The 20,487-nt window shown below is 46.7% G+C and overlaps 9 protein-coding genes across 9 annotated transcripts; 5 read left to right on the top strand and 4 right to left on the bottom strand.

Annotated features, from left to right (window-relative positions):
• Positions 1-60: 60 nt before the first annotated feature.
• On the bottom strand, positions 61-1,799 carry L228DRAFT_268060 (acyl-CoA dehydrogenase family protein; the record flags this gene model as incomplete). Its single annotated transcript, XM_018335075.1, has 4 exons — positions 61-546; positions 611-928; positions 987-1,568; positions 1,653-1,799. 4 exons carry the CDS (start codon positions 1,797-1,799, stop codon positions 61-63), a joined length of 1,533 nt encoding a protein of 510 aa, XP_018188229.1.
• Positions 1,800-2,277: 478 nt separating this feature from the next.
• L228DRAFT_133148 (hypothetical protein) lies at positions 2,278-3,656 on the bottom strand. The gene is made up of 3 exons (XM_018329110.1): positions 3,351-3,656; positions 2,555-3,277; positions 2,278-2,502 (listed from the first exon to the last, which is right to left on the bottom strand). The coding sequence occupies exons 1-3, from the start codon at positions 3,523-3,525 to the stop codon at positions 2,345-2,347; spliced, it is 1,056 nt and encodes a 351-aa protein (XP_018188228.1). The 5' UTR covers positions 3,526-3,656; the 3' UTR covers positions 2,278-2,344.
• A 2,343-nt stretch (positions 3,657-5,999) lies between these two features.
• L228DRAFT_268058 (zinc finger protein RTS2) lies at positions 6,000-7,060 on the top strand (the record flags this gene model as incomplete). Its single annotated transcript, XM_018335074.1, has 2 exons — positions 6,000-6,086; positions 6,149-7,060. The coding sequence occupies 2 exons, from the start codon at positions 6,000-6,002 to the stop codon at positions 7,058-7,060; spliced, it is 999 nt and encodes a 332-aa protein (XP_018188227.1).
• On the bottom strand, positions 7,026-8,974 carry L228DRAFT_247031 (putative Saccharopine dehydrogenase). Its single transcript, XM_018332540.1, has 5 exons — positions 8,845-8,974; positions 8,702-8,781; positions 7,830-8,625; positions 7,543-7,780; positions 7,026-7,476 (listed from the first exon to the last, which is right to left on the bottom strand). Exons 1-5 carry the CDS (start codon positions 8,856-8,858, stop codon positions 7,252-7,254), a joined length of 1,353 nt encoding a protein of 450 aa, XP_018188226.1. The 5' UTR covers positions 8,859-8,974; the 3' UTR covers positions 7,026-7,251.
• Positions 8,975-9,394: 420 nt separating this feature from the next.
• Positions 9,395-10,837, top strand: L228DRAFT_247029 (hypothetical protein). The gene is made up of 4 exons (XM_018332539.1): positions 9,395-9,524; positions 9,574-9,671; positions 10,194-10,236; positions 10,284-10,837. The coding sequence occupies exons 1-4, from the start codon at positions 9,437-9,439 to the stop codon at positions 10,685-10,687; spliced, it is 633 nt and encodes a 210-aa protein (XP_018188225.1). The 5' UTR covers positions 9,395-9,436; the 3' UTR covers positions 10,688-10,837.
• A 78-nt stretch (positions 10,838-10,915) lies between these two features.
• L228DRAFT_229839 (centromere/microtubule binding protein cbf5) lies at positions 10,916-13,052 on the top strand. The gene is made up of 5 exons (XM_018330518.1): positions 10,916-11,228; positions 11,288-11,444; positions 11,495-12,129; positions 12,183-12,409; positions 12,459-13,052. Exons 1-5 carry the CDS (start codon positions 11,117-11,119, stop codon positions 12,819-12,821), a joined length of 1,494 nt encoding a protein of 497 aa, XP_018188224.1. The 5' UTR covers positions 10,916-11,116; the 3' UTR covers positions 12,822-13,052.
• Positions 13,053-14,328: 1,276 nt separating this feature from the next.
• L228DRAFT_238589 (histone acetyltransferase complex component Epl1) lies at positions 14,329-16,259 on the top strand (the record flags this gene model as incomplete). Its single annotated transcript, XM_018331059.1, has 4 exons — positions 14,329-14,490; positions 14,637-15,131; positions 15,186-15,482; positions 15,537-16,259. The coding sequence occupies 4 exons, from the start codon at positions 14,329-14,331 to the stop codon at positions 16,257-16,259; spliced, it is 1,677 nt and encodes a 558-aa protein (XP_018188223.1).
• Positions 16,260-16,577: 318 nt separating this feature from the next.
• Positions 16,578-18,168, bottom strand: L228DRAFT_268053 (SET domain-containing protein; the record flags this gene model as incomplete). The annotated part of the gene is made up of 4 exons (XM_018335073.1): positions 16,578-17,036; positions 17,088-17,321; positions 17,401-17,978; positions 18,039-18,168. 4 exons carry the CDS (start codon positions 18,166-18,168, stop codon positions 16,578-16,580), a joined length of 1,401 nt encoding a protein of 466 aa, XP_018188222.1.
• A 353-nt stretch (positions 18,169-18,521) lies between these two features.
• L228DRAFT_247026 (peptidase M22, glycoprotease) lies at positions 18,522-20,409 on the top strand. The gene is made up of 4 exons (XM_018332538.1): positions 18,522-19,038; positions 19,097-19,193; positions 19,277-19,399; positions 19,498-20,409. The coding sequence occupies exons 1-4, from the start codon at positions 18,687-18,689 to the stop codon at positions 19,973-19,975; spliced, it is 1,050 nt and encodes a 349-aa protein (XP_018188221.1). The 5' UTR covers positions 18,522-18,686; the 3' UTR covers positions 19,976-20,409.
• The last annotated feature ends 78 nt before the right edge of the window (positions 20,410-20,487 follow it).

Below are 20,487 nucleotides of genomic sequence, written 5' to 3'. Positions count from 1 at the left end.
GTAGTGGAATGAAAAAAACAGAGATGCTTTTGCTCGCTGCTGGAAAAGAAAATCTACAGACTACAAATTCGATTTGAGTGACAAGCCATAATGCTGGAATAACTTTTCAGTCACTTGCTTTTGCTTCCGGAGCCGCTCCGCAATGACTTCACCGTATTTATCTTCGCTTCGTCCCATCTGTTGCAAATGGACCTCGTCTGGGCCGTCAGCTATCCTCAGTGTTCTTGTTTGGGCCCACATGCTGGCTAATGGGGTGTCCTGAGAAACACCTGCTGCACCAAAGCATTGCACGGCTCGATCAATCACTGTCAAGGCCACCTGAGGAGCCAAAACCTTAGCCTCAGCAATCTCCTTGAGAGCACTTTTAGCATCAGATTCGTCAATCTTGGCGGCTGCATTAAGAACGATGAGACGAGCTGCATCTATCTCGAGACGCGATTTTGCAATCCATTCCAATATGACGCCATGCTCGTTGAGCTGCTTCCCAAACGTTTTTCTGCTGGAGTCATTGACACGAGCCAGCATCCACTCAAGTGCCTTTTCGGCCTTTCATGACGTCAGCGTTAGCAATATACGGGACTTTTGTTGATCGAGAAGGGGGTTTCCTTACTGCGCCAATTGATCTCATTGCGTGATGAATCCTTCCGGGTCCCAAGCGGCCCTGAATGATCTCAAATCCTCGACCTTCACCTAGCACAAGATTTGCGGCTGGTACCCGGACGTTGTTGAAAATTATATGACCATGCCCGTGCGGCGCATCATCATAGCCATAGACTGACATCATTCTCTCGACAGTGATACCTTTGGTATTTGCGGGAACAATAAGTACAGACTGCTGTTTGTGGACGTTTTGGTTTGTTGGGTCGGTCTTTCCCATGACAATGTAAACCATGCATCGAGGATCTCCTGCTCCGCTGCTCCACCATTTCTAGGTATTGGCATTAGAAAACTTTCTTTGACAAAGTTGGATTTTCCTGTCAGCTTACTGAACCATTTATAATATAATCGTTTCCTTCTTTTTTCATTCCCAAGGTGATATTTGTTGCATCGCTTGATGCAACGCCTGGTTCTGTCATGAGAAATGCGGACCGAATGTCACCGTTCAGCAATGGTTTTAACCATTGTTCTTGCTGGGCGTCATTTCCATATTTCGCGAGAACTTCCATATTACCGGTATCGGGAGCTGCGCAATTCATTGCCTTTGGAGAGAGATAGTTATCAGTGTCGAAGAAGCTATAATCTCGAAACCCCTGTGTTTTTTCGGTTTCGACAGCATCGACAGATGAATGCGCAACTTTAAAGCAGGCTTGCGCATAACTCACCTCAGATGCAACTCTCGATTTGCCCATATATTCCGCCATCAGACCGTATTCGAGGTTCGTAAAACCCGCACCTTCTTTGTAATGATTTTTAGGTAAAAACATGTTCCAGAGCCCTACTTCTTTGGCCCTGGCTTTCAAGTCATCAATGACGCGAGGATGCCTGCTCCACCGCTGGTCTCCTTGGCCAATCTGTGCAAGAAATACCGGATCTGCCGGGATGCATTCCTCTTCGACAAATTTCTCAACCTGTGCAAATGGCAATGATCAGCCCTTTCTTCTGGGGAGGGTTTTCGTGTCGATTCATTTTAGTTATATGAGTTTGGTACTAACAAGATCTAATGTATGCTTCGCACGCTCGCTCACTTTGTCTCGAACAAGCAGTGGAATATTTTGCGAGGCTGTTGAAGCTCCTCTCTTGTTTCCAGCAGCTTCGGCCAAGGTAGTCACACCTGGCGAGTTCCGCACAGATGACGACATTGCAAAAGGAAAACAAATATAGTTATTAGGAAGTTTTGAAATTGAGAACAATGAAGGTGTAGCGAGATGTACCGAAGATACTCAATTGTGTTCCGGATTGGAGAATGGGGCGTTTTGTGACCTGAAATGAAGCGTGGGACGGCTAAGAGCGATAATGTGGGGTTGAGGATCTGGGGTTTTAGCGCAGATTCAACCTCGGCTTTCTTTTGACAGTGGCTCGGCCCGCTTGAAACCAAAACACCACTTCAGCTAGACAGAGGGTATTACTGTCCATTTCTGGACGATGGACGGTTTAAGCCGCGGTCAAGTTTTTTTTTCTCACGCTATAGCATGGTGTCGCGATGTAAGAGGCTCTTCCGAAGCTGTTGAATGCGACGGGTATGCTTTTCTATATTCGAGGATACTGTCTGGGTTGTTTCCCCGTCATCAAGCAATGTAGAATGGACGAGGCGTATTGATTTGAATATATTCCCAAGTTGCCCGGTAAATTTTCTAATTGTATTATGAAATTATGCATTGCCGCAGTGAAATTTATCTGCATGCTGCTATGATACTGCTCCCGCCATGCCATTTATGCCCATTCTGCTGTTCATATTTGCAGACTGACTTGAAGATAGGGTGCTTGTTGCACCTCCAGAGACGGTGCCATCCAGCTCCGCAGGATTTGCCGTCAGCCATTGTAAGACAAGAGCGCTCCAGGTCACTAACGATTGTCAGCAAAACAGTCATATTGAATATCAATATGGGGTACGAACCGTCGATGGTGCACATGGTGAAACATAGCCAAGGTTGCTCCCGACCATGGACCCAGTAGAGCAGCGCAAGATTGGCAATAGTAGGAACAACAATAGCAACCGCTCCAATGAAAGACTTGAACACCACCTTCTCAATTGCCGCGACTTGCTCCATTCGCTGAAAATCACCAGGATCGCTGATGCGGATACGCAAAGCCAGCCTCTGTACCCAGCAAGGCGATGCGAGAAGCAAGCCATGAGGCAAAAACTGCCTGACAAGCCAATAAAATACTCCGGTAAGACTAATATTCATAAGAACGTCGTAAACGAGCAACGGTACTGTGATTTTCAATGGAAGACCAATCCGACACATCCCGTCCGCGGGGGAAATGTCATGTATAGGGTTCAGAAATGCCGCAACACCAATAGGGAAAAAGCCAATGGCAATTCCTAGCATTCCAAGTTTCCAAACCCAGCTCTGAAGCCGCTTAACTTCAAATGATTTGATTGAATATGCTCGCTCCACGAGAAAGACGTAAAGTAGAACTTTACCTCCAAAATAAAAAACGAGACATATTAGAATTCCGGTGTAGCACAAAGCAGGCGTGGTGAGCTCAAAACCATTGTGAAGAACCGCACTGGAAAAAACAAAAGAAATCCCCAGAATGTAGATAGCTAATATCAGCGAGCGCAAGCAGTTCAAAGTCTTCCATTGATTAAGACTGAGTGTTCTTATTCGCGTAGCTGCAGCAAAAGTAAGGTATAAGCATTGGAATGGCTACCTCAGCAATGAAGACCGCTACCATTCACCACGTACCTAGCATACCAGAAAGGAAACCGACGGATAGCAGGGAGACCAAAGAGTATGCAATTTTCCCAGGATCGGTTATTTTCTGCGCTTGTTCTTCGATTTCATGGCTCGGCAATGGTTGGGCAAAGGCGGGATTGATTGTGAATACCCAAAACACGATAAACGCAGGACTCTGGATCATTGCTTCCAAAACAATTCTCGATATTGTTGTGCCTAATCTGGGCGGTTTGAACAAGTTTATCGTGAAGATGAGAATTTTAAAAATGTAATGATGCTCTTCCTATAATAGCAGTTGACGAGCCCATTCAATTGTGTGGTTGGCCTAGACCATATATTAGCAACTTGCTGGACCAATTTCGACTCATTCTCGCCCGTCCGCAAACATTGCAGACTAAACGGGTATGAGGGAAACACGGATGTTATGGCTTTGAAAGTGAAAAAAGAGACCATGACTAGGGTATGCTCTTTGCAAAAAACATAACGAGTGAATAAATAAACAGGCACTTTCAATGTTCACGAGAGCTTTTGAGCACAAATACAATGAACTGGGCCATGCTTACCCTGCTTTGGTATTTGCGTGATAATGTAACGAAAGGAAAGCATCGCATCGCCCTCATAGCTCAGCTCCGCTTTTCTGGACTAAGGGTCTTCATTATAGTTCTGGGTTAGAAAGCCGGCGGTGATGCTTCTTCAAGGTAAAGAGCTAGGTCGAGCGCGTAGGCATATAAGGGAGCGCAGTAATGGCTATGCCATGGACATTTATCCACTGAACAGATTCGCCCATTTAAGCATATCGCAGTGCATCCTAGTGACTCGGCGGACAGGACCTAGAATGTCTGCGTCTCTCAAAATATCGGACCTGTCATTTGTTACACAATGTCTAGTTCTTAAATGAACTTGCAGCCTTCATAAGTCCTTTTAGATTATTGGATAGCATAAAATTGAGAGACATACAATCTCGATGACAAATTTTCGACAGAAAATGTTTCAACGCCAGTCCGTTGATTTTGACTAGACTGAGATATTGTGACACGCGGAAGAATAAGCCTCTGGCCCCGATCGCACTCATTTTGAATCCAATTGTGACACGATCGTGTCAGACCCTATAAATCCAGAGCGCCCATTATGAGAAAGGTGCGCGGCTTGACTGCAAGGGAAGGGTCTCCCCAATCTGTTAGAGTGACGGCGATTGAGACCATGCCAAGTTCTAGTCTCGCAAGTCATGTCCCGAAATGCGCGTCGCTCAAACCCAATTCGGAAAAAAACGTGCTGGTTCGGAGAGCAGCCTGGTCAATCTGATTTGAGACCTGCATCTTCCCTCGAGATCGAGCCAGTCATATATGACGAGGCTGAACGCCCCGTAACACCAACAAGGGAAAGGTGAGGACGAAGCGAAACGACCAAGGTGTGGTATACCAGAGGGGATATAAATATAAAGAACTGTGCTCCTCGTAGATATTTCCGTCCATTATAGCGAAAATTATCAGGATGACACCAGCCACTTTCATGACCAGTCACAGAGTGTGCCTGTTGAAGCACCCTCTCATATACTTTTGCGATCTTCTGGCGTTAGATCCTTTGCCCTTCCCTCCGAAATCGAAAAGCGGGGAGAATGAAGGTGTAAATTTTTCCTTTGGAATTGATGTCAGAAGTTAGTTCAGTCATAACCCACAATGTCAATATTGGAGTTCATTATATCTGGCGGAATCCGCCGTGGGTGTTATCTAGTACTGTAATGGATATGAAGTTACAATAACTCCTAACTCTAAAAGTAACTTAAATGTTTATCCAGCGAAAGTCGCTAGCTGGCGGATCAGCGGACCCGCCGATCGCCAAAAGGACCCTCGCTCGGGAACCTATTTAGCTCAACAATCATACTGACAGTTAACTACTACCAAGGGTAACTACCTGACATTTTTATCTAAGCTGGTACAGTATATCTTCGTTTTTGATATATCATTCATCCACTCCTTTTTCAACCAGCGCGGATAAATTGAATCGACAATGAAGGAATTCATATGATGACTCCACGTACATTATGGCAGCTTTATGGTGTCACAATGTATTCTCATTTTTGGACTCAAACATTCTATCTTCTTCATCCTCCCCCTCATCACGATTTAGTACTGCTATGAGGGTAGGAAACAATCATCCTTATATTGAATAGGTACCCTTGATTCAGCGTCGAATTTCATCTTCAAGAGTGGAATTTGAGCTTGTTATGAGTGGTATCTACGACGATTAGAAGTTGAACCTCTCGCATATCAGAAGACGTTCAGCGGCCTCGATTGGGGAAACCCTCCGCTATGGAAGCCATCGAACAGTGCGTAGTTGCCGCGATCGAAGGAGAGAGAGATGTGTACAAGTATTATTAGGTAAATTCATCTATAGATTTTCGCATTCAGGGATTTGCACGTGTATGATCCTCAGTCCACGCGTCTAAGTGCAATTCATCCAAGAGATTCTTGGGAATCTTAAGCGCGCGAAAGCTGACTAATATAAACTGGTCGTTGCCACCACCCGTATTCAACACAGCCAGTACAATGATCTGCGAATTGTTAAGTTATCCGCCATGCCACTCTTTCCAACCTCATATTAAACCGGAGAACTGTCATTTGAATTCACATCAATCTCACAGTCAAATTTGCATTCATCATGCCCCGCGCGGAGGTTGGTTCTACAAAGCATTTGAACAATAAGCTGAAGTCAAAGGGTCTCCAACGGTTGCGTTGGTACTGTCAGGTAAATACTTACTTTCAACTCTTCCGTGTTTGACCTGCCTGGCTTACTGGATCTTGTGACAGGTATGCGAACGTCAGATGAGAGACGAAAACGGCTTCAAATGTCATACGCAATCAGAGTCGCATGTTCGGCAGATGCTGCTCATCGGCGAAGATCCGAATAAGCACATCCAAAGCTACAGCAACGACTTTCTTCGGGACTTTTTGCAACTTCTTAAAACATCACATGGCGAAAAGGGTGTCCATGTCAATCATTTTTATCAAGAATACATTGCGAACAAGGAACATATACATATGAATGCCACGAAATGGCCTTCACTCTCTGAATTTGCCAAGTTTCTCGGCCGGGAAGGCCATTGCAGAGTGGAGGAAACGGAAAAAGGCTTGCACATTGCCTGGATCGACAATAGTCCAGAGGCGCTTAGGCGGCAAGATGCGATCAGGAAGAAGGAGAGGCAGGATAAGGGCGATGAAGAGAGGGAGCAAAAATTAATTCAAGAGCAGGTTGAAAGAGCCAAAGCTGATGCCGAAGCAAAACGGCCTGATCAAGCGACTAATGACCAGCCGAAAGCTCTGCAACGTGAAGAAGGGGCGAAAATTAAGCTCAATTTCAGCAAGCCTTTGTCGACATCGAAAAGTCCCTCGGAAGAGAACACTGAAGTTGAATTGCGCGAACCCGCCACCACGATGCAAGACAGAAATGCAGATAATAGCATCGGCAATTCGCCAGTTACCAGCGCAGCTGCGTCTCCAGCTCCTGAGAAGGTTTCCCTAAAGTTCGGATCCAATAAACCAAAGAACGTCTTTGCTTTGGCCTCGAAACAGAACGCGCTGAGCAGCAAGGCCGTTAGGAATAAAGAGGCGCCAAAGAAACCCATCAGCCAAGCTGAGAGAATTATGAAGGAGGAACTCGAACGAAAACGTCATCGAGAGATTAATGGTTCGGCGGGTGTAAAGAAACAGCGGATAGCCTGAAAGGAACGCTGTCGCTACAGTGGGGAATTTATAAACTACAACAGTTCTCACATTTCAACCCATCAATGGACGATACAGAGCATTTGAGACATCGAATGCGGGAGACTTGCGCTCTCTGGTTTCGTCTTTTGTTCTACAGACTCATCCATGGACTAGGATCTAGCCAGTTCTTGAGACGCAATTATGGCTATTTATGCAATCACCTTCTCCTTGCATTCAATGCCATATTCCTCCTTCAGCTCCTTCATCAAAGGAGTATTGATCTTTGTCGTCATGGGTGCAAGTATACCCTTCTCGGAGATAGTTCCATTGAGAACCTGCTTGACAGCGACACCGCAGGGAATGCCCACCAACTTGGCCATCGCGGAGTAGCCCTTGGGGTCGCCATACTCTACAAGAGTGGAGGTTCGCGTTTCCTAGCGTGATTTATCAGCCACTATAAAGCTTGATATATAAATGCCATCTTCAATGAAGTCACATACCTTTGAGCCATCTTTGTTCTCGATTTCGAACCTGTGTTGAAGCATGACCATGTCTCGCTCACCAGGTTCATACTGCATCTTCTCTTCAAGCGACGCGCAAAGAGTGTCTAGTGGTGTTGCCCTAGGAGTAATGGGGGCATCGGAGAACAGACCGATCCATCGCAGGCCTGCCAGAACGCGCTCCTTTTGAGCGGTATCGCCAAAGTTGGTCTTGGACGAAATTGCCCAGACAAGGTCGCTAAAGCAAAATTAGTTCAGGAACTACATATTGTGTCCAGAAAACTCACGATTCCTTGTGAGAAGAAGCATTAAGAATCTTCTGGGTTGCGTCCTTCCAGCTCAAAGGCTTATCCGACGGCTTGAGGAAATCGAGAGTCTCCTCACTCAAGAAACCGATATCAACGAGGGCCTTAATGAACTCAGGAAAGCCCTGATATCTCAAAGTTCCCCGAACGATGGTATCAGCTTCAGGGATGCTGTATCTCTCCTTATAGGGCGTTGAGTCTCGGTTAGGGTACGCGACAAAGGCATAACCGGGATAGATGAAGTAAGGCTTGGCTTCGGCCATGAGCTCGGGCCCAGCAACATCCTGAATCTTGCCATCCTTCCAGTACTTGGCAGGGTTTGCCAGAGCCAAAAGAACACCGCGCGACGACCAGGAGAATTTATATCCTAGGGGGTTGTCTGAAGCTTCGGGTGCTGGGAGTCCACCGCAGTATGAAAGGAAGCTCTTGATCTTTCCACCAGCTTGGTGGACCTCATCGATGACCTTGATGGCATACAAGTGGTCGATACCGGGATCAAGGCCAATCTCATTCATGACTGTAATGCCTGCCTCCTTGGCAGCTTGATCAAGCTCCATCATTGCAGGCGATACATAGCTAGTGGTTACCACGTTGGTCTTTTTGCGGATGGCGGATTTAATAACAGTGGCATGGAAGGTATAAGGGATCAAGCTAATAACAACATCCGCTTTACCGACTTCAGCGTCGAGGGCGTCTGCATTGGTCACATCGAGAGAGATTGGGCGGGTATTCGCAATGCCCTCAGAGAGCTTCTTGGCACTTTGCAGAGTCCGACAAGCTATTTCCCACATTAGATTGAATACTTTTGACAGTGACCCGAGATAGCACTCAAGCTATAAATCCAGTCAACTTACCAACTGTGACCTCAATTCCAGCCTTGCTGAGCACATCAACAGTAGGACGGGTAACGAAGCCTGCTCCGAGCAGGAGAGCCCTATTCGTCATTCGTTAGACTGCTCATGACAGAGACTCTATTTGTGAAATCATCAACTCTTACTTTTGTGAGACCATTTTTGAAATATAGGCGTAAAACCGTTTCTTAGAGCTAAATTCAATCAAGTTGTCTGAAGATGAGGGAGTCAAGGCGGATATCTTTGCGTTCTTGTCTCCACAAGTTATTATCAATCTCAGTGACTCAATCAGTCACCAATGGTGGGGCTGCTCAAACTTTCCGCCGTCATCGGCGTGGAGCACTCTCGCTTGCACTTCCGCTTGAGGTCCTAGCGCAACACACGAGATTCTCCAAAGTACTTAAAGAGCTGCGTGTCAACTAACCTTTGGCACGACTACTGGTTTTTTTCTCTTCCGTATCTTCCTTCCAATTAGGAGTTTCTAGATGCGTTCGCTGCCTTTCCTTAGTTGAAGGATTCAAGATGGACATCTTCTGGGCGGCACCGCCCGTCTCAAGGTATTCCGAGTGATGCACTCCCTAATGCTGGAGCAGGGGATCCCAATTGCTCATCAAAGCTCAACCAGCGGCTCATAGCTAATTTTGTAGGACTCTTGCAGCAGCATTGCTTGCCGTTTCTGTGCTCGTACACGCTAGACTACTACCAATACAGCATGTCATTTTCTATCGGCCGTGGGTCATGAAATTTCCCCCTCAGCTCTGGAGGCCTTTTACAGCTTTCCTGATCACTGGACCTGGACTGGGAATCTTGCTTGATACATATTTCAGTATGCGCCGCAGACAAACATGCTTATAGCAGATCTGATGGACATGCAGTATATACCAATGGCAGCTGGCTAGAGACACAGTCAGCTCGATTGAATCAACCTGGTGATTTCTTTACATATGTCGTCTTCGTCTGTCTCTTCATACTAGTAGGTGGTTTATTTAGTTTGCTTTCCCCCTTTGTTCTATTTTCAAAAAGCTGGCACAAGGGCCCTTGTTTTTCGTTGATTTCTTTGCATTTCACCTCGTATATCTGCCCGCCCAGCCTCAATATAGCTGCAGCGGTTCCTGGAAACGAGGAAGATTACCCTTGCACTTCGCACAGATTCATCATTCGCAATCAATCCTTTAGGATCTGTGCGCGGTGTGAGCATGGTGGGAAAGTCTTAGAGAAAACCGACGCGCTCTTTTTCCGTACGCGCTTGGTGGTTGTGACTCCCTACATTTATCAAGCAAGATTTTGTCATTTCGGTGGCAGGGCAGAGTCGCCGATGTTAATGATGTCTTATGTTATTACATTTCCCAATCAATACTCATTTTGCAAATTTGAAAAAAAAAGGTTCACTGTGAATCCTATTTTGTTTACCTCTTTATGTGGAATTTCAAATTTATGTTCAATTTCTTTCGTTTATTTCTGAACAAGCACCCTGACGTCGCTGATATATGAAAAGGTTGCCAACGGCGGTGTCCTCGGCGGCATGATCTTTACTTCAGGTATTCCCTCGCGCAAACGCTTCCATATTTTAGCTCACACCACATAGCGCTCGTGATGGCTCTTGTTTATACTCATGCGCAAGAGAATCGGGGTCGAAAGGCTACTCTTTTCGTAATCACCATACCCATTGAATGGCTACCGTATGCGATTCTGCTCTTGACTTTCATCATGGGAGGCAGTCAGGCCGCTATTGAGCAGAGCACAGGCATTTTTGCTGCTCATCTGTATGATTTCTTGACTCGCATCTGGCCGGCGTTTGGAGGTGGGCGAAATTACATACAAACTCCAAATTTTGTGAGGCGATGGTTCGAACGTCCAGGTCCTCAGTCGAGACCGTATGGCACAGCGTGGAATCCAAGAACCACTCAGCAATCAAGCCGTGGTAGCTCCAGCGGAATCTCGAATCTCTGGGGCACTCGCGGACAAGGACGGCGTTTAGGTGGAGACTAAAGTTTGTCTGAATTACAACAATTGATATGTTGTCTGACAGGCTCCAGAAGCATAACTAGATAATCTCCAGTGAAAATGTAAATTTTCGTATAGCGGCCTAATAGGGATCTGCTATTAATACATCTATAGTTGAATGAATCTCCTCGCTGAAATTTCCACTTCGCAACGAAACCATTTCTGCATTTTCTCCAAGTAGTTTGTGTTCCGGCACAGTGCCGGATTACCATTTAAGGTAAGTCGGTCACGTGGTTTGCGGAAGCTCTCGTTAGCGCCTTCGCACATTATGAAATTTCGAGGGAAGAAAACTCCAAGCGACAAACGTCAAAGGAGTGCGCCAGTCGTGGTTTCTTCGACCGTCTAGACGCACAATATTGAGTATTAAGGAGTGAGATTTGCTCCTTTTGCTTAATCCACACCCACTTTTTAAAGATGGCGCTCGTACCTGCCAACACCGAGGTGGATTATTCCATCAAGCCGGAGGCTATCACGCCCACAATCGATTCGGCGTCCTGGCCATTGCTACTAAAGAATTATGAAAAGCGTATGGATCCTGTCGAAGAATAACTGGGATTTTTCTTTCGCTAACATTTTTTTGGAAAGTTCTTGTGCGCACCGGTCATTTTACTCCAATTCCTTGCGGCTGCACGCCTTACAAGCGTGACTTGCAAACCTACATCCGCTCTGGTGTGATCAACCTTGACAAGCCATCTAATCCTTCCAGTCATGAAGTCGTGTCCTGGATTAAACGTATTCTTCGGTGTGTATTTCGTTATAATTATCCCGGTACGCCAGCTTCCTGACATCAAGCAGGTTAGAAAAGACTGGTCACAGCGGCACCCTTGATCCCAAGGTTACTGGTTGTTTGATCGTTTGCTTGGATCGCGCCACGCGTCTTGTCAAGTCCCAGCAGGGTGCCGGAAAGGAGTATGTCTGCGTGATCAGACTGCATGACAAGATTCCTGGTGGAGAGGCGCAGTTTGCCAGAGCATTGGAGACACTCACAGGTGCTTTGTTTCAGCGTCCGCCATTGATTTCCGCCGTCAAGCGACAACTTCGTATTCGTACGATTCATGAAAGCAAGCTCTATGAGTTTGACAATGAGAGACATCTGGGTGTTTTCTGGGTCAGCTGCGAGGCTGGCACCTATATTCGTACTCTTTGCGTGCATCTCGGTCTGTTGCTTGGTGTTGGCGCCCATATGCAGGAGCTACGACGTGTTCGAAGTGGTGCCATGGACGAAAATAGCGACATGGTTACTCTCCACGATGTGCTTGATGCACAATGGATGCAAGATAACACTCGTGACGAGTCATACTTGCGAACAGTTATTCAGCCTTTGGAGAGTCTTCTTACCTCCTACAAGCGGATAGTTGTCAAAGACAGCGCTGTCAATGCGGTCTGCTATGGTGCTAAATTGATGATTCCTGGTTTGTTGAGATATGGTAAGTCTAGTCACCTTGTTTCCTTTCTGGCGTGGCGCTTATTCGTTCCATAGAGGCCGGCATTGAAGTCTATGAGGAAGTCGTCCTTATGACCACCAAGGGAGAGGCTATCGCCATCGCTATCGCACAAATGTCCACAGTCGAGCTCTCCTCTTGTGACCACGGTGTCGTGGCTAAGGTCAAGCGTTGCATCATGGAACGTGATTTGTATCCGAGAAGATGGGGTCTTGGTCCCATTGCCCTGGAGAAGAAGAAATTGAAATCTGATGGAAAACTTGATGTGAGTTGTTCGGCAAAGCGCGCAGACCGTATATGCTAATTTGGAGCAGAAATATGGTAGGCCAAACGAAGCCACCCCTGCCAAGTGGCAACAAGAATACAAGGATTTCAACTTGCCTCTGGGTGAATCTGCGGCAGCTCAGCCCGTGTCCGAGACTACTTCGAAGAGTGACGTTCTTAACGCACCCCCTGTTCCCCCGGTTCCCGCCGAAGGCCCCGTGCCGGGAGACGTTCCCACCACTGCCGATACTCCCATGAAGGATGGTGAAGACGGTGAAACCAAGAAGAGAAAGCGCCATGATGGCGAGACTCCTGAAGAGAAGGCCGAGCGGAAGCGAAAGAAGCAAGAGAAGAAGGAGAAGAAAGAAAAGAGACGATCGAAGAAGGCTGAATCAGACAATGAGAGTGACTAAATGCTGGTTATTCATTGGCGCCTATGGTTTGGTTGTGTACATGAGTTCTCTAAAAAAAGCTTTGCCTTGAAATTTTTCATTTTTCGCCGGATTATTATCCATCTATTCGAGGAAGCTGGATGATGATGCTTGTATTTTAAAACTTTCTTCTCTTTTCTAGTAGGGCGTTAGAGGTCAAAGTTTCGGATATGTAAACCTGACTTTCCGTCATCCTATCTATGTCTACTCGCCTTTTAACTTCCCACAACCCTCCTTGGCATGAAGTGAATGAACTACGCAAAATGGAGAAAGGCCCAGCATCACGGAGAAAAGAAAAGGAGTCAAATTAGCTGCGGTCATCATTTACAAATTTTAATCCTAGAGAAGTGATCACTGCGGCAGCGAAACGAATCGATTGTGGACTCTGGCTCGCGTTTGTCGTTCCACTCCGGGCTGTTGGCATTGCTTTTGGTGTATAAAATGACAAGCATTCTGAAATGTGATTATTGCCATGCAAAAAAAAAGATTCGCCGATCTCCACATTCAATATCTTGTTTTTTAGCCAAGCCGGTTCGTCCATTGGTATGTTTTTGAGCCAATAAATAGTTCCTGATTCTCTACGGGAAAAAAAAAAAGGGCAAATAATTTTTTAGAGATGAAGGATATGAATTCATGATAGTAAATTACTGTGAGGCCAATTCAAAATATCGCGATTAACTATAATTACTATCCATAATCCACTATGTTCTATTGTTCCGAAGCTGCCAATACAAGCTATGTAAAAAGTCCTATTATAGTTATTGATTCTCCTTGGAAATTCACTTACAATTTACAGAGTCGTGAGAAGGGCAGACCATCCGTCTTTAAAGGAATCAAAGCCATAGCTTAGCTTATAATATCACAATAGCTCGAATTCACTTCTTATGGTGTCAAAAGTCACATTGTTAGAGCATCCCCACTGAACTGAATGAAATCTTAGACGTAACGAATTCATACAATACATTTGATATATGGAGCCGCTTTAAAGAGGGTCCTAGCATGACGCTAATCCAACACCGGTCGTCTTTGATCGTCAGCCTCGCTTAATCACCCAATTGAGATCAATAGGGGACATTAGCACGACGCAATCTCCCAACCTCAACCCGACCTCAAGGCCAGCAACTGCGAGAGCAAAGGGGCAAAAGGCGAGTGCAAAAATTTCCCCTCATCATCAAGAAACGGGAACAGTCCACGCCTTACGACAGCGAAAGAACAGACAAAAGGGCGTTATCTTCTAGAAAATTTGACAGGAAAGCTCTCGCATGAAGGCACAAGCTGTGAGGCGCCCGTCTCAAGGGGTCGTCGACTGAGAAACAGGAGAAAGACCCTTTGGACCTTAAGAATTTCATTTTTCATTATTTTCGCGTTCATTTTTACACATCTGGCGCGCAGCGCGACACAGCCGACCAGGGGGTTGTGGGTGTGCACAAAATTCTGCTACGTGTGCTAAACGCCCAACCCAACCTCACCCGACCCAACCCCATTATCCATGACGCGGGCAGGAGTGGCGGGGGCCCGTTTCCGTCAACGCAAATTAAGCACAAAGCAGACTCTACAGGTTCTACGAGAAGATCAAGTTGAGAAAATTGATGATGATCCTCAACGCCATGTTCCCAAGGTCGAGACCGGTGTCGAGAAGACGGAAGAGACTGTGAGTCACGTGCCTTTTTTCTTCCTAAGTACCCGGACAAGTCACGTGCCTATGGGGCTTGCTCTATGAGTCTGAGTTGGACTCATTGCGGGCAAGAGAATTGGGCATTTAAAGGCTGAACAAATATACTGACCCCTCTTGAATAGGAGCACCATCTTCAAGCTGCAATATCCGCTTCACAGGCAGCTGCGGTTGGTGGAAAGGTAGCACAGATTTACATCCCTACCCCGGATACTGTCGTTAGCTCGCTCCAATATGAACGATTATATTCTCTCCGGTTCTCACAACCGGCGACGTATATTCGTTTCTCTTCCACCGTGGAAGACTGCAATGGACATGCGTATTGTATGACTGCTGAGGATGACGCCTTTCTGTCGTCAGTTAATGAAAAGAAGTCTGCCTCGGCACTTTGCAATGAGGACCGATTTGAGGAAGTCATGACTTTCTTTGAGCAGACTGCGCAATCAAAGCAGCCGTTTGCCATGGTCGACAATGCTCCTGTCTTGACTTATGACGAAATGGAAAGCTTCTTTGATGAAACAATCTCTGAAAGTGCCAGATCTTTTGCAAAAGATATTTATCCTCATTGGAAGAGTCAGCGATTACGTCGCGGTAATAAAACGCTGATGCCGAGTCTCAAGGTATGTTCTATCACATAGATCAGATTAAGAGCGTGCGTTAACGGGCAAGAATAGTTTGAGACTGGAGCCGAGACAGATGACTCGGATCCCTATGTTTGCTTCCGCCGCCGAGAGGTGCGACAAGTTAGGAAGACTCGTGGTAGAGATGCACAAAGCTCGGAAAAACTGAAAAGGCTCAGAAAAGAGCTTGAAGATGCTCGTCAGCTGGTGGCTATGGTAAAGCAACGTGAGATAATGAGGAGAGATATATTGGCCGTAGACAGACAACTCTTTGAACAACGTGCCAAAGTCAAAGATGCCAAGAGAAGTCTTGGAATCAAAGGTGACGACGAAGACCTCGTCAACCAAAAGGTTGGTTTCTTCGAACAAGCTTTCCATAGACGCTGGCTAACGTGCTTGCAACAGCCTCAGAAGAAAAAGACGAGCGAGGCTACTCCGATGCAGCGTCCCGCTAGCACGCAGCTTCGTCTTTCTGCTCGACCTGACGGGCGATCTTCCGAGCTAGATCTTGTCTTGTTATCAGATGTCTTGACCGAGAAAGAGAATGAGATCCAGAAGGAGATCGACACGAAGATTATCCAACACCAGAGATGGAATGAAGGCTATATCGACTTAACGAGGCGGCCTCTGACCCCACCACCCGAACCAAATGTCGACTCAGGATTCCGGACTGCTATCACAGAATTCCTTCCTACACCACCCTCATCTGTTTCATCTGAAGTAATGGATCTTGATGGAGACGATGGCATACACGACTCAGGCAGAGAAGGTCTCGTCACCTTTAGATATGCGTCGCCCTCCCTGGATGGATATTGTCAGAGTAGACCTTCCTTCCGACGTCGTGTTGGTAGAGGAGGCCGCCTGATGATTGATCGTCGTGGAATGCGTCTTCAGTCGACCGAAGCAATAGACGAACGCATCGTTGACAAATTCAAATATGATCACGACGATGAGGATGAAGAGCCAACGTATGCTGTTGATCCGTATGATACATTAAACATGCGCTATCGAGCTTCGATTATTGGCAACAGTAGGGAGCAGGCTGCTCATCAGGCTGCTCAGATTCAGGCAGTGCGACGGGCACAGGAAGAGAAAACTGTAGCGAGTAGTCCAGCGCCTGCAAGCTAGTGGCAAGCTTTTTGCAGAAGAGCCACCTCAACGGTGTGCTGCAAAGCCCTGATTTATCCATCACATCTCCCGCTGACCGCATGAGAGCTGCGTGGATAATCACGTCACATCAGACTTGGGGAAGGGTCATCTCGATCACTCATGAGCGAATCAACCGGACACCTCGAGCTGTGATGGAATAAAAGGAATCGGCTAGGCGATATATTAGTACCTGGCTCAGGGGAACAGCCCCGTCATCCGTTTGATAGCGAATTTTGCGCACCATTGTACACTATCGTCTGTCCCTTTTTTTAGCGTAGCGAATTCATATTTTGACAATTAAAGAGGTCTCGACTTTTTTGGAGTAGCCAAATCATCTCCATGGGCAGCACGTTTCCCCCCAGAAGATGGGTTAGGATGCTCACAGCCCGCAGAGAACTGCCTCAGAGCTTTTAGTGCTGTTTCCATGACTTTTTTTTCACCGAGTCGAACTTCGATGGCCATTTTTAATCGAGACTCCGTCACCTGACTCTGTAAAAGGGTTTCATCTTCTTCGATGCTGGTGCCGTAATCACTTTGCCGCCGTTCAATAATAGAAGAGAGCACGTTTGCAACAGCGGAAGTCATTTTTTCTTTGGGCAACGATTCGCGTGAACGCATTGCGTTAAAACGTTCAGGAGGGAGAAGGAGCCCATTGATCAGTCCAAGAAGCTCAGGGGCAAAGGCAGGCGACACTTCGTCAGGGTAGGAAATATCGTAGCCATCGTCTAGAAAATCTTGCTCTTCAAAGTATTGCAACTATGCCTGTCAGCCAAACCCACATAATTGTATTATGGAGATAAAAATTACCCGATGCGTTCGATCTTCGTCAGAGAGGCCGGCCTCGGTCGCAGCGATGGCAGCGACCATATCCAAAGCCACTTCTACAACGTCATACTTGGCGTGACTGTCAGTAATGTAGCCGTATCGCCTCAGGAGATCCGAGCGTGGAAGTGGTCCATTATCGACCAAGATTTCTTCGCCCTTGCTTATAGGCTTTAGCGCTTTCATGGTCAATGTGTCTTTGCCGTAGAAAAGTTGTGCCTGCAAAGATATTAGTCAAGAAAACCGGTGGGGTTCTGAAGAAGGTAATAGAGACAAGAGAAGAGAGAGAGATTCATACGTTATAGTTCTCGGGGTCGGCATTCAGCATGTCAGCCACAGGAATAAGGCCTTTCGGCAATTCCTCGTCTTCCTCTTCTGACAGGAACCCGTCTTCGTCCCCTTCTTGCTCTGCTTCATCCTTTTCAAGATCGAACGCGTATGCCATAATTGTTGAGCCCATTCGATGAGCCAACGCCAAGATACTTTCTTCTGAGTGGCCCGTGGTTGAGGTACTGATCTCGAAGATTTCTGGACGAGATTGGATTATCGGTAAAATTTTGCTCCTGAACATTTCATCCGCTTGCGTTTTCCCGATTTTATGTATTACAGCGCTTCCTTGCAGCTCGGCCAACTCGTTTTCTGACCAAAACATCAAGCTGTCGAACTTGTCCGGAAGGACGTCAAAGTAAAGCTTCCAGGGAGAACGATCTCCCCGAAGAAACTCGTATAGCATGACAAGAATGAGCGAAGACCAGTTGTCAGTCTCCTCAAATACGCTAGGTGACTTCTGGCGAAGATCTGAGTTCTCGACACAAAGGATGCTCGAGCGTGGAACGGTGAAAAGCTCGGCATCTCCTTCAATGTTTTCTTTGGCAACTGGGAGTAGAGATTAGAAATTGACGGTAAAAACCACACGCAATATCCTTTTAGAATTACCTATTCCTCTTGCAGTACTTCTGTCTCTAAAACCCGTGAGTGAAATCTTGGGGCTTATATTGGCTTGAGGATCGCTGAGAAACCATTGCACAAAAGCCTCACCCGCTCTCGAAAATGTGTCGCCAGACATGGTCAGCTCTGTAGGGTCGAGTTATAGCTCTCAAAAAACTGTAAGCCCAGGAAAGAGAGAGTCTCAAGCCAGAAGAGCTGCAGAGAAGAGGTGGAGGAACTGATTTTCAAAAGTGGGAGGAAATTGGAAAATTATCCAGTGAGATCTTATTTACATTTAGTGTGCGTGCGTGCAGGAATAATCGACGGCATTATTTATCCAAAGCCTCTGGTCCGTGCTCCCCGCAGAAGTTCTTTTAGCGGTGGAAGAGGGGAAAGCAAAAAGTCCGGTAAAGCCATACAGTAGTGGAGAGCGGTACCAAAAACTCCCCCCACTCTAGGTAAGTTAATAATGTAAGGCCGAAGAGCAGACGGAACCAAATACCAACAGGTGACCGCACCGAATTCCGTATAGAGAAAAAAGGGTCCGTCGTCATTAGGCGATTGTCCCTGCTCCTACAACATCTTTCAGTTTTGTTTGGATATGCCAGGAGCATCTTCTCATTTATATCGGCCTGGAATTTCTCCTTTGCTTGCATCATGATTGCCATCGGTCTTGAGGGGTCCGCCAACAAGCTCGGTGTTGGACTAATCCGACATCCTCCCAAAGGCGGGCCCGCGCAGATACTTGCTAATATTCGCCATACATATAATTCACCTCCCGGAGAAGGATTCTTGCCAAAGGACACCGCAAAGCACCACCGTTCCTGGGTTGTCAACCTAGTGAAGCAAGCACTGAAGGAAGCAGGTGTATCGGCTGCCGATGTAGATTGCATCTGCTACACGAAGGGCCCAGGCATGGGTGCCCCTCTACAGAGTGCAGCAATTGCTGCAAGAATGCTAAGTTTGCTTTGGGATAAGCCTCTGGTTGGAGTGAACCATTGCGTTGGTCGTGAGTTGCCAGGAGACTACCTTTAAAGAATTTCACCACTGATGCAACGGGTTATTAGATATTGAGATGGGTCGCGAAATCACTGGCGCAAACAACCCTGTCGTGCTCTATGTCAGCGGAGGAAATACTCAGGTCATTGCATACGCAGAACAAAGGTATCCTATTGATTGAAGCATGACTTCAGCATGTCTTGCTGGAGACTATGCCAAGCAAACAGCCCGTGCTGAATAAAGTACAGGTACCGCATATTCGGGGAAGCGCTAGACATTGCCGTCGGAAACTGTCTTGACAGGTTTGCGCGCACCCTTGAGATCCCCAATGACCCTGCGCCAGGCTATAATATCGAACAGCTTGCCAAAAAGTTAGCGCTCCTCTACCCACTTCCAATCTCCGGAGGTCTTGTATCGCTTTCAACGCCATGGACCTCTTTAAGAACTTCCGCTAATTTCTTCAACTTAGGGGAAAGCATCTGCTGGATCTTCCGTATACGGTCAAAGGCATGGACTGTTCATTCTCAGGTATTCTTGCAAGTATCGACGTGCTTGCCGCTCAACTGAAAGCAAACCCCAACCAAACGGACGCACTTACAGGAGAGCCCATTACTGCTGCCGATCTTTGCTTCAGTTTGCAAGAGACAGTGTTCGCGATGCTTGTGGAAATTACAGAGCGCGCAATGGCTCACGTAGGCTCAAATCAGGTGCTTGTCGTTGGCGGTGTCGGCTGCAACGAGCGCCTACAAGAGATGATGGGTTTGATGGCCAAGGATAGGGGCGGCAGTGTATATGCCACAGATGAAAGATTCTGCATAGATAACGGCATAATGATTGCACATGCGGGTCTACTTGCTTATCGAACGGGCTGTCAAACGGCCCTGAATGACAGTACATGCACACAAAGATATCGGACCGATGAAGTACTCGTCAAGTGGAGGGATTGAGTCAACTTTAGGCCGAGTATTGATATATTTCAAGACTAAAACTTGCGCATTTGGTCTCGGTTTTAAAAAAGCGCGTTTTGGGGCAAGCCATCCCTGCTGCCGCGTGTGAAGTTGGTTTGCGTCTAGGCCCATCACCAAGGGATGATAGAACGTTAAAATACTTCCTCGCTGATGAGGTATGTGTAAGGAGAAAGAGGCTAGCAGGGAATAAAAGGTAGAGGTACATTGCGACCTCCGCCATGTAGGGAATTTTGGGGAGGAGAATAGAAGAAACGCGAATAAGACAACCCGTGTTAACCACTTCTTCGATCTCTTCCTTCACCCTTCTCGCCTTGCCTGCTAAGCCCAGCAGCCAGTCGAAACGCCAAGCCTTAGATAAATAAGCTAAGAGGATTTTAAAGTCACCTCACAAAATTATGTACAAATTTTGACATTCCAAGAGATGGTCATAGCGGCGTTGCTATCGTCAATCGTGATAATTGACCTCGATTGTCTTCGACAAATGTCCGAAT

Source organism: Xylona heveae, assembly GCF_001619985.1.
Source record: "Xylona heveae TC161 unplaced genomic scaffold L228scaffold_5, whole genome shotgun sequence".
Classification (NCBI taxonomy): Eukaryota; Fungi; Ascomycota; class Xylonomycetes; order Xylonales; family Xylonaceae; genus Xylona; species Xylona heveae.
Note: the sequence above shows the minus strand (reverse complement) of the source record. Positions and strands in the feature narration are given on the sequence as shown.

Excerpts from the sequence above, each read along its gene's own strand:
- L228DRAFT_133148 (XM_018329110.1), bottom strand. The coding sequence starts at position 3,525 with ATGATCCAGAGTCCTGCGTTTATCGTGTTTTGGGTATTCACAATCAAT. Across the intron at positions 3,278-3,350 it reads TTTCCTTTCTGGTATGCTAG|CTACGCGAATAAGAACACTC; the intron begins GTACGTGGTGAA and ends CTTTTGCTGCAG. Across the intron at positions 2,503-2,554 it reads CACCATGTGCACCATCGACG|TGACCTGGAGCGCTCTTGTC; the intron begins GTTCGTACCCCA and ends GACAATCGTTAG.
- L228DRAFT_247031 (XM_018332540.1), bottom strand. Across the intron at positions 8,626-8,701 it reads TGGAATTGAGGTCACAGTTG|CTTGTCGGACTCTGCAAAGT; the intron begins GTAAGTTGACTG and ends TGTGGGAAATAG. Across the intron at positions 7,781-7,829 it reads GCTTCTTCTCACAAGGAATC|CGACCTTGTCTGGGCAATTT; the intron begins GTGAGTTTTCTG and ends ATTTTGCTTTAG.
- L228DRAFT_247029 (XM_018332539.1), top strand. The coding sequence starts at position 9,437 with ATGAAATTTCCCCCTCAGCTCTGGAGGCCTTTTACAGCTTTCCTGATC. Across the intron at positions 9,672-10,193 it reads TCGTCTGTCTCTTCATACTA|GTTGCCAACGGCGGTGTCCT; the intron begins GTAGGTGGTTTA and ends ATATATGAAAAG. Across the intron at positions 10,237-10,283 it reads CGGCATGATCTTTACTTCAG|CGCTCGTGATGGCTCTTGTT; the intron begins GTATTCCCTCGC and ends CACACCACATAG.
- L228DRAFT_229839 (XM_018330518.1), top strand. The coding sequence starts at position 11,117 with ATGGCGCTCGTACCTGCCAACACCGAGGTGGATTATTCCATCAAGCCG. Across the intron at positions 11,445-11,494 it reads TGGATTAAACGTATTCTTCG|CAGGTTAGAAAAGACTGGTC; the intron begins GTGTGTATTTCG and ends CCTGACATCAAG. Across the intron at positions 12,130-12,182 it reads TCCTGGTTTGTTGAGATATG|AGGCCGGCATTGAAGTCTAT; the intron begins GTAAGTCTAGTC and ends TTCGTTCCATAG.
- L228DRAFT_247026 (XM_018332538.1), top strand. The coding sequence starts at position 18,687 with ATGATTGCCATCGGTCTTGAGGGGTCCGCCAACAAGCTCGGTGTTGGA. Across the intron at positions 19,194-19,276 it reads ATTGCATACGCAGAACAAAG|GTACCGCATATTCGGGGAAG; the intron begins GTATCCTATTGA and ends AATAAAGTACAG. Across the intron at positions 19,400-19,497 it reads ATCGAACAGCTTGCCAAAAA|GGGAAAGCATCTGCTGGATC; the intron begins GTTAGCGCTCCT and ends TCTTCAACTTAG.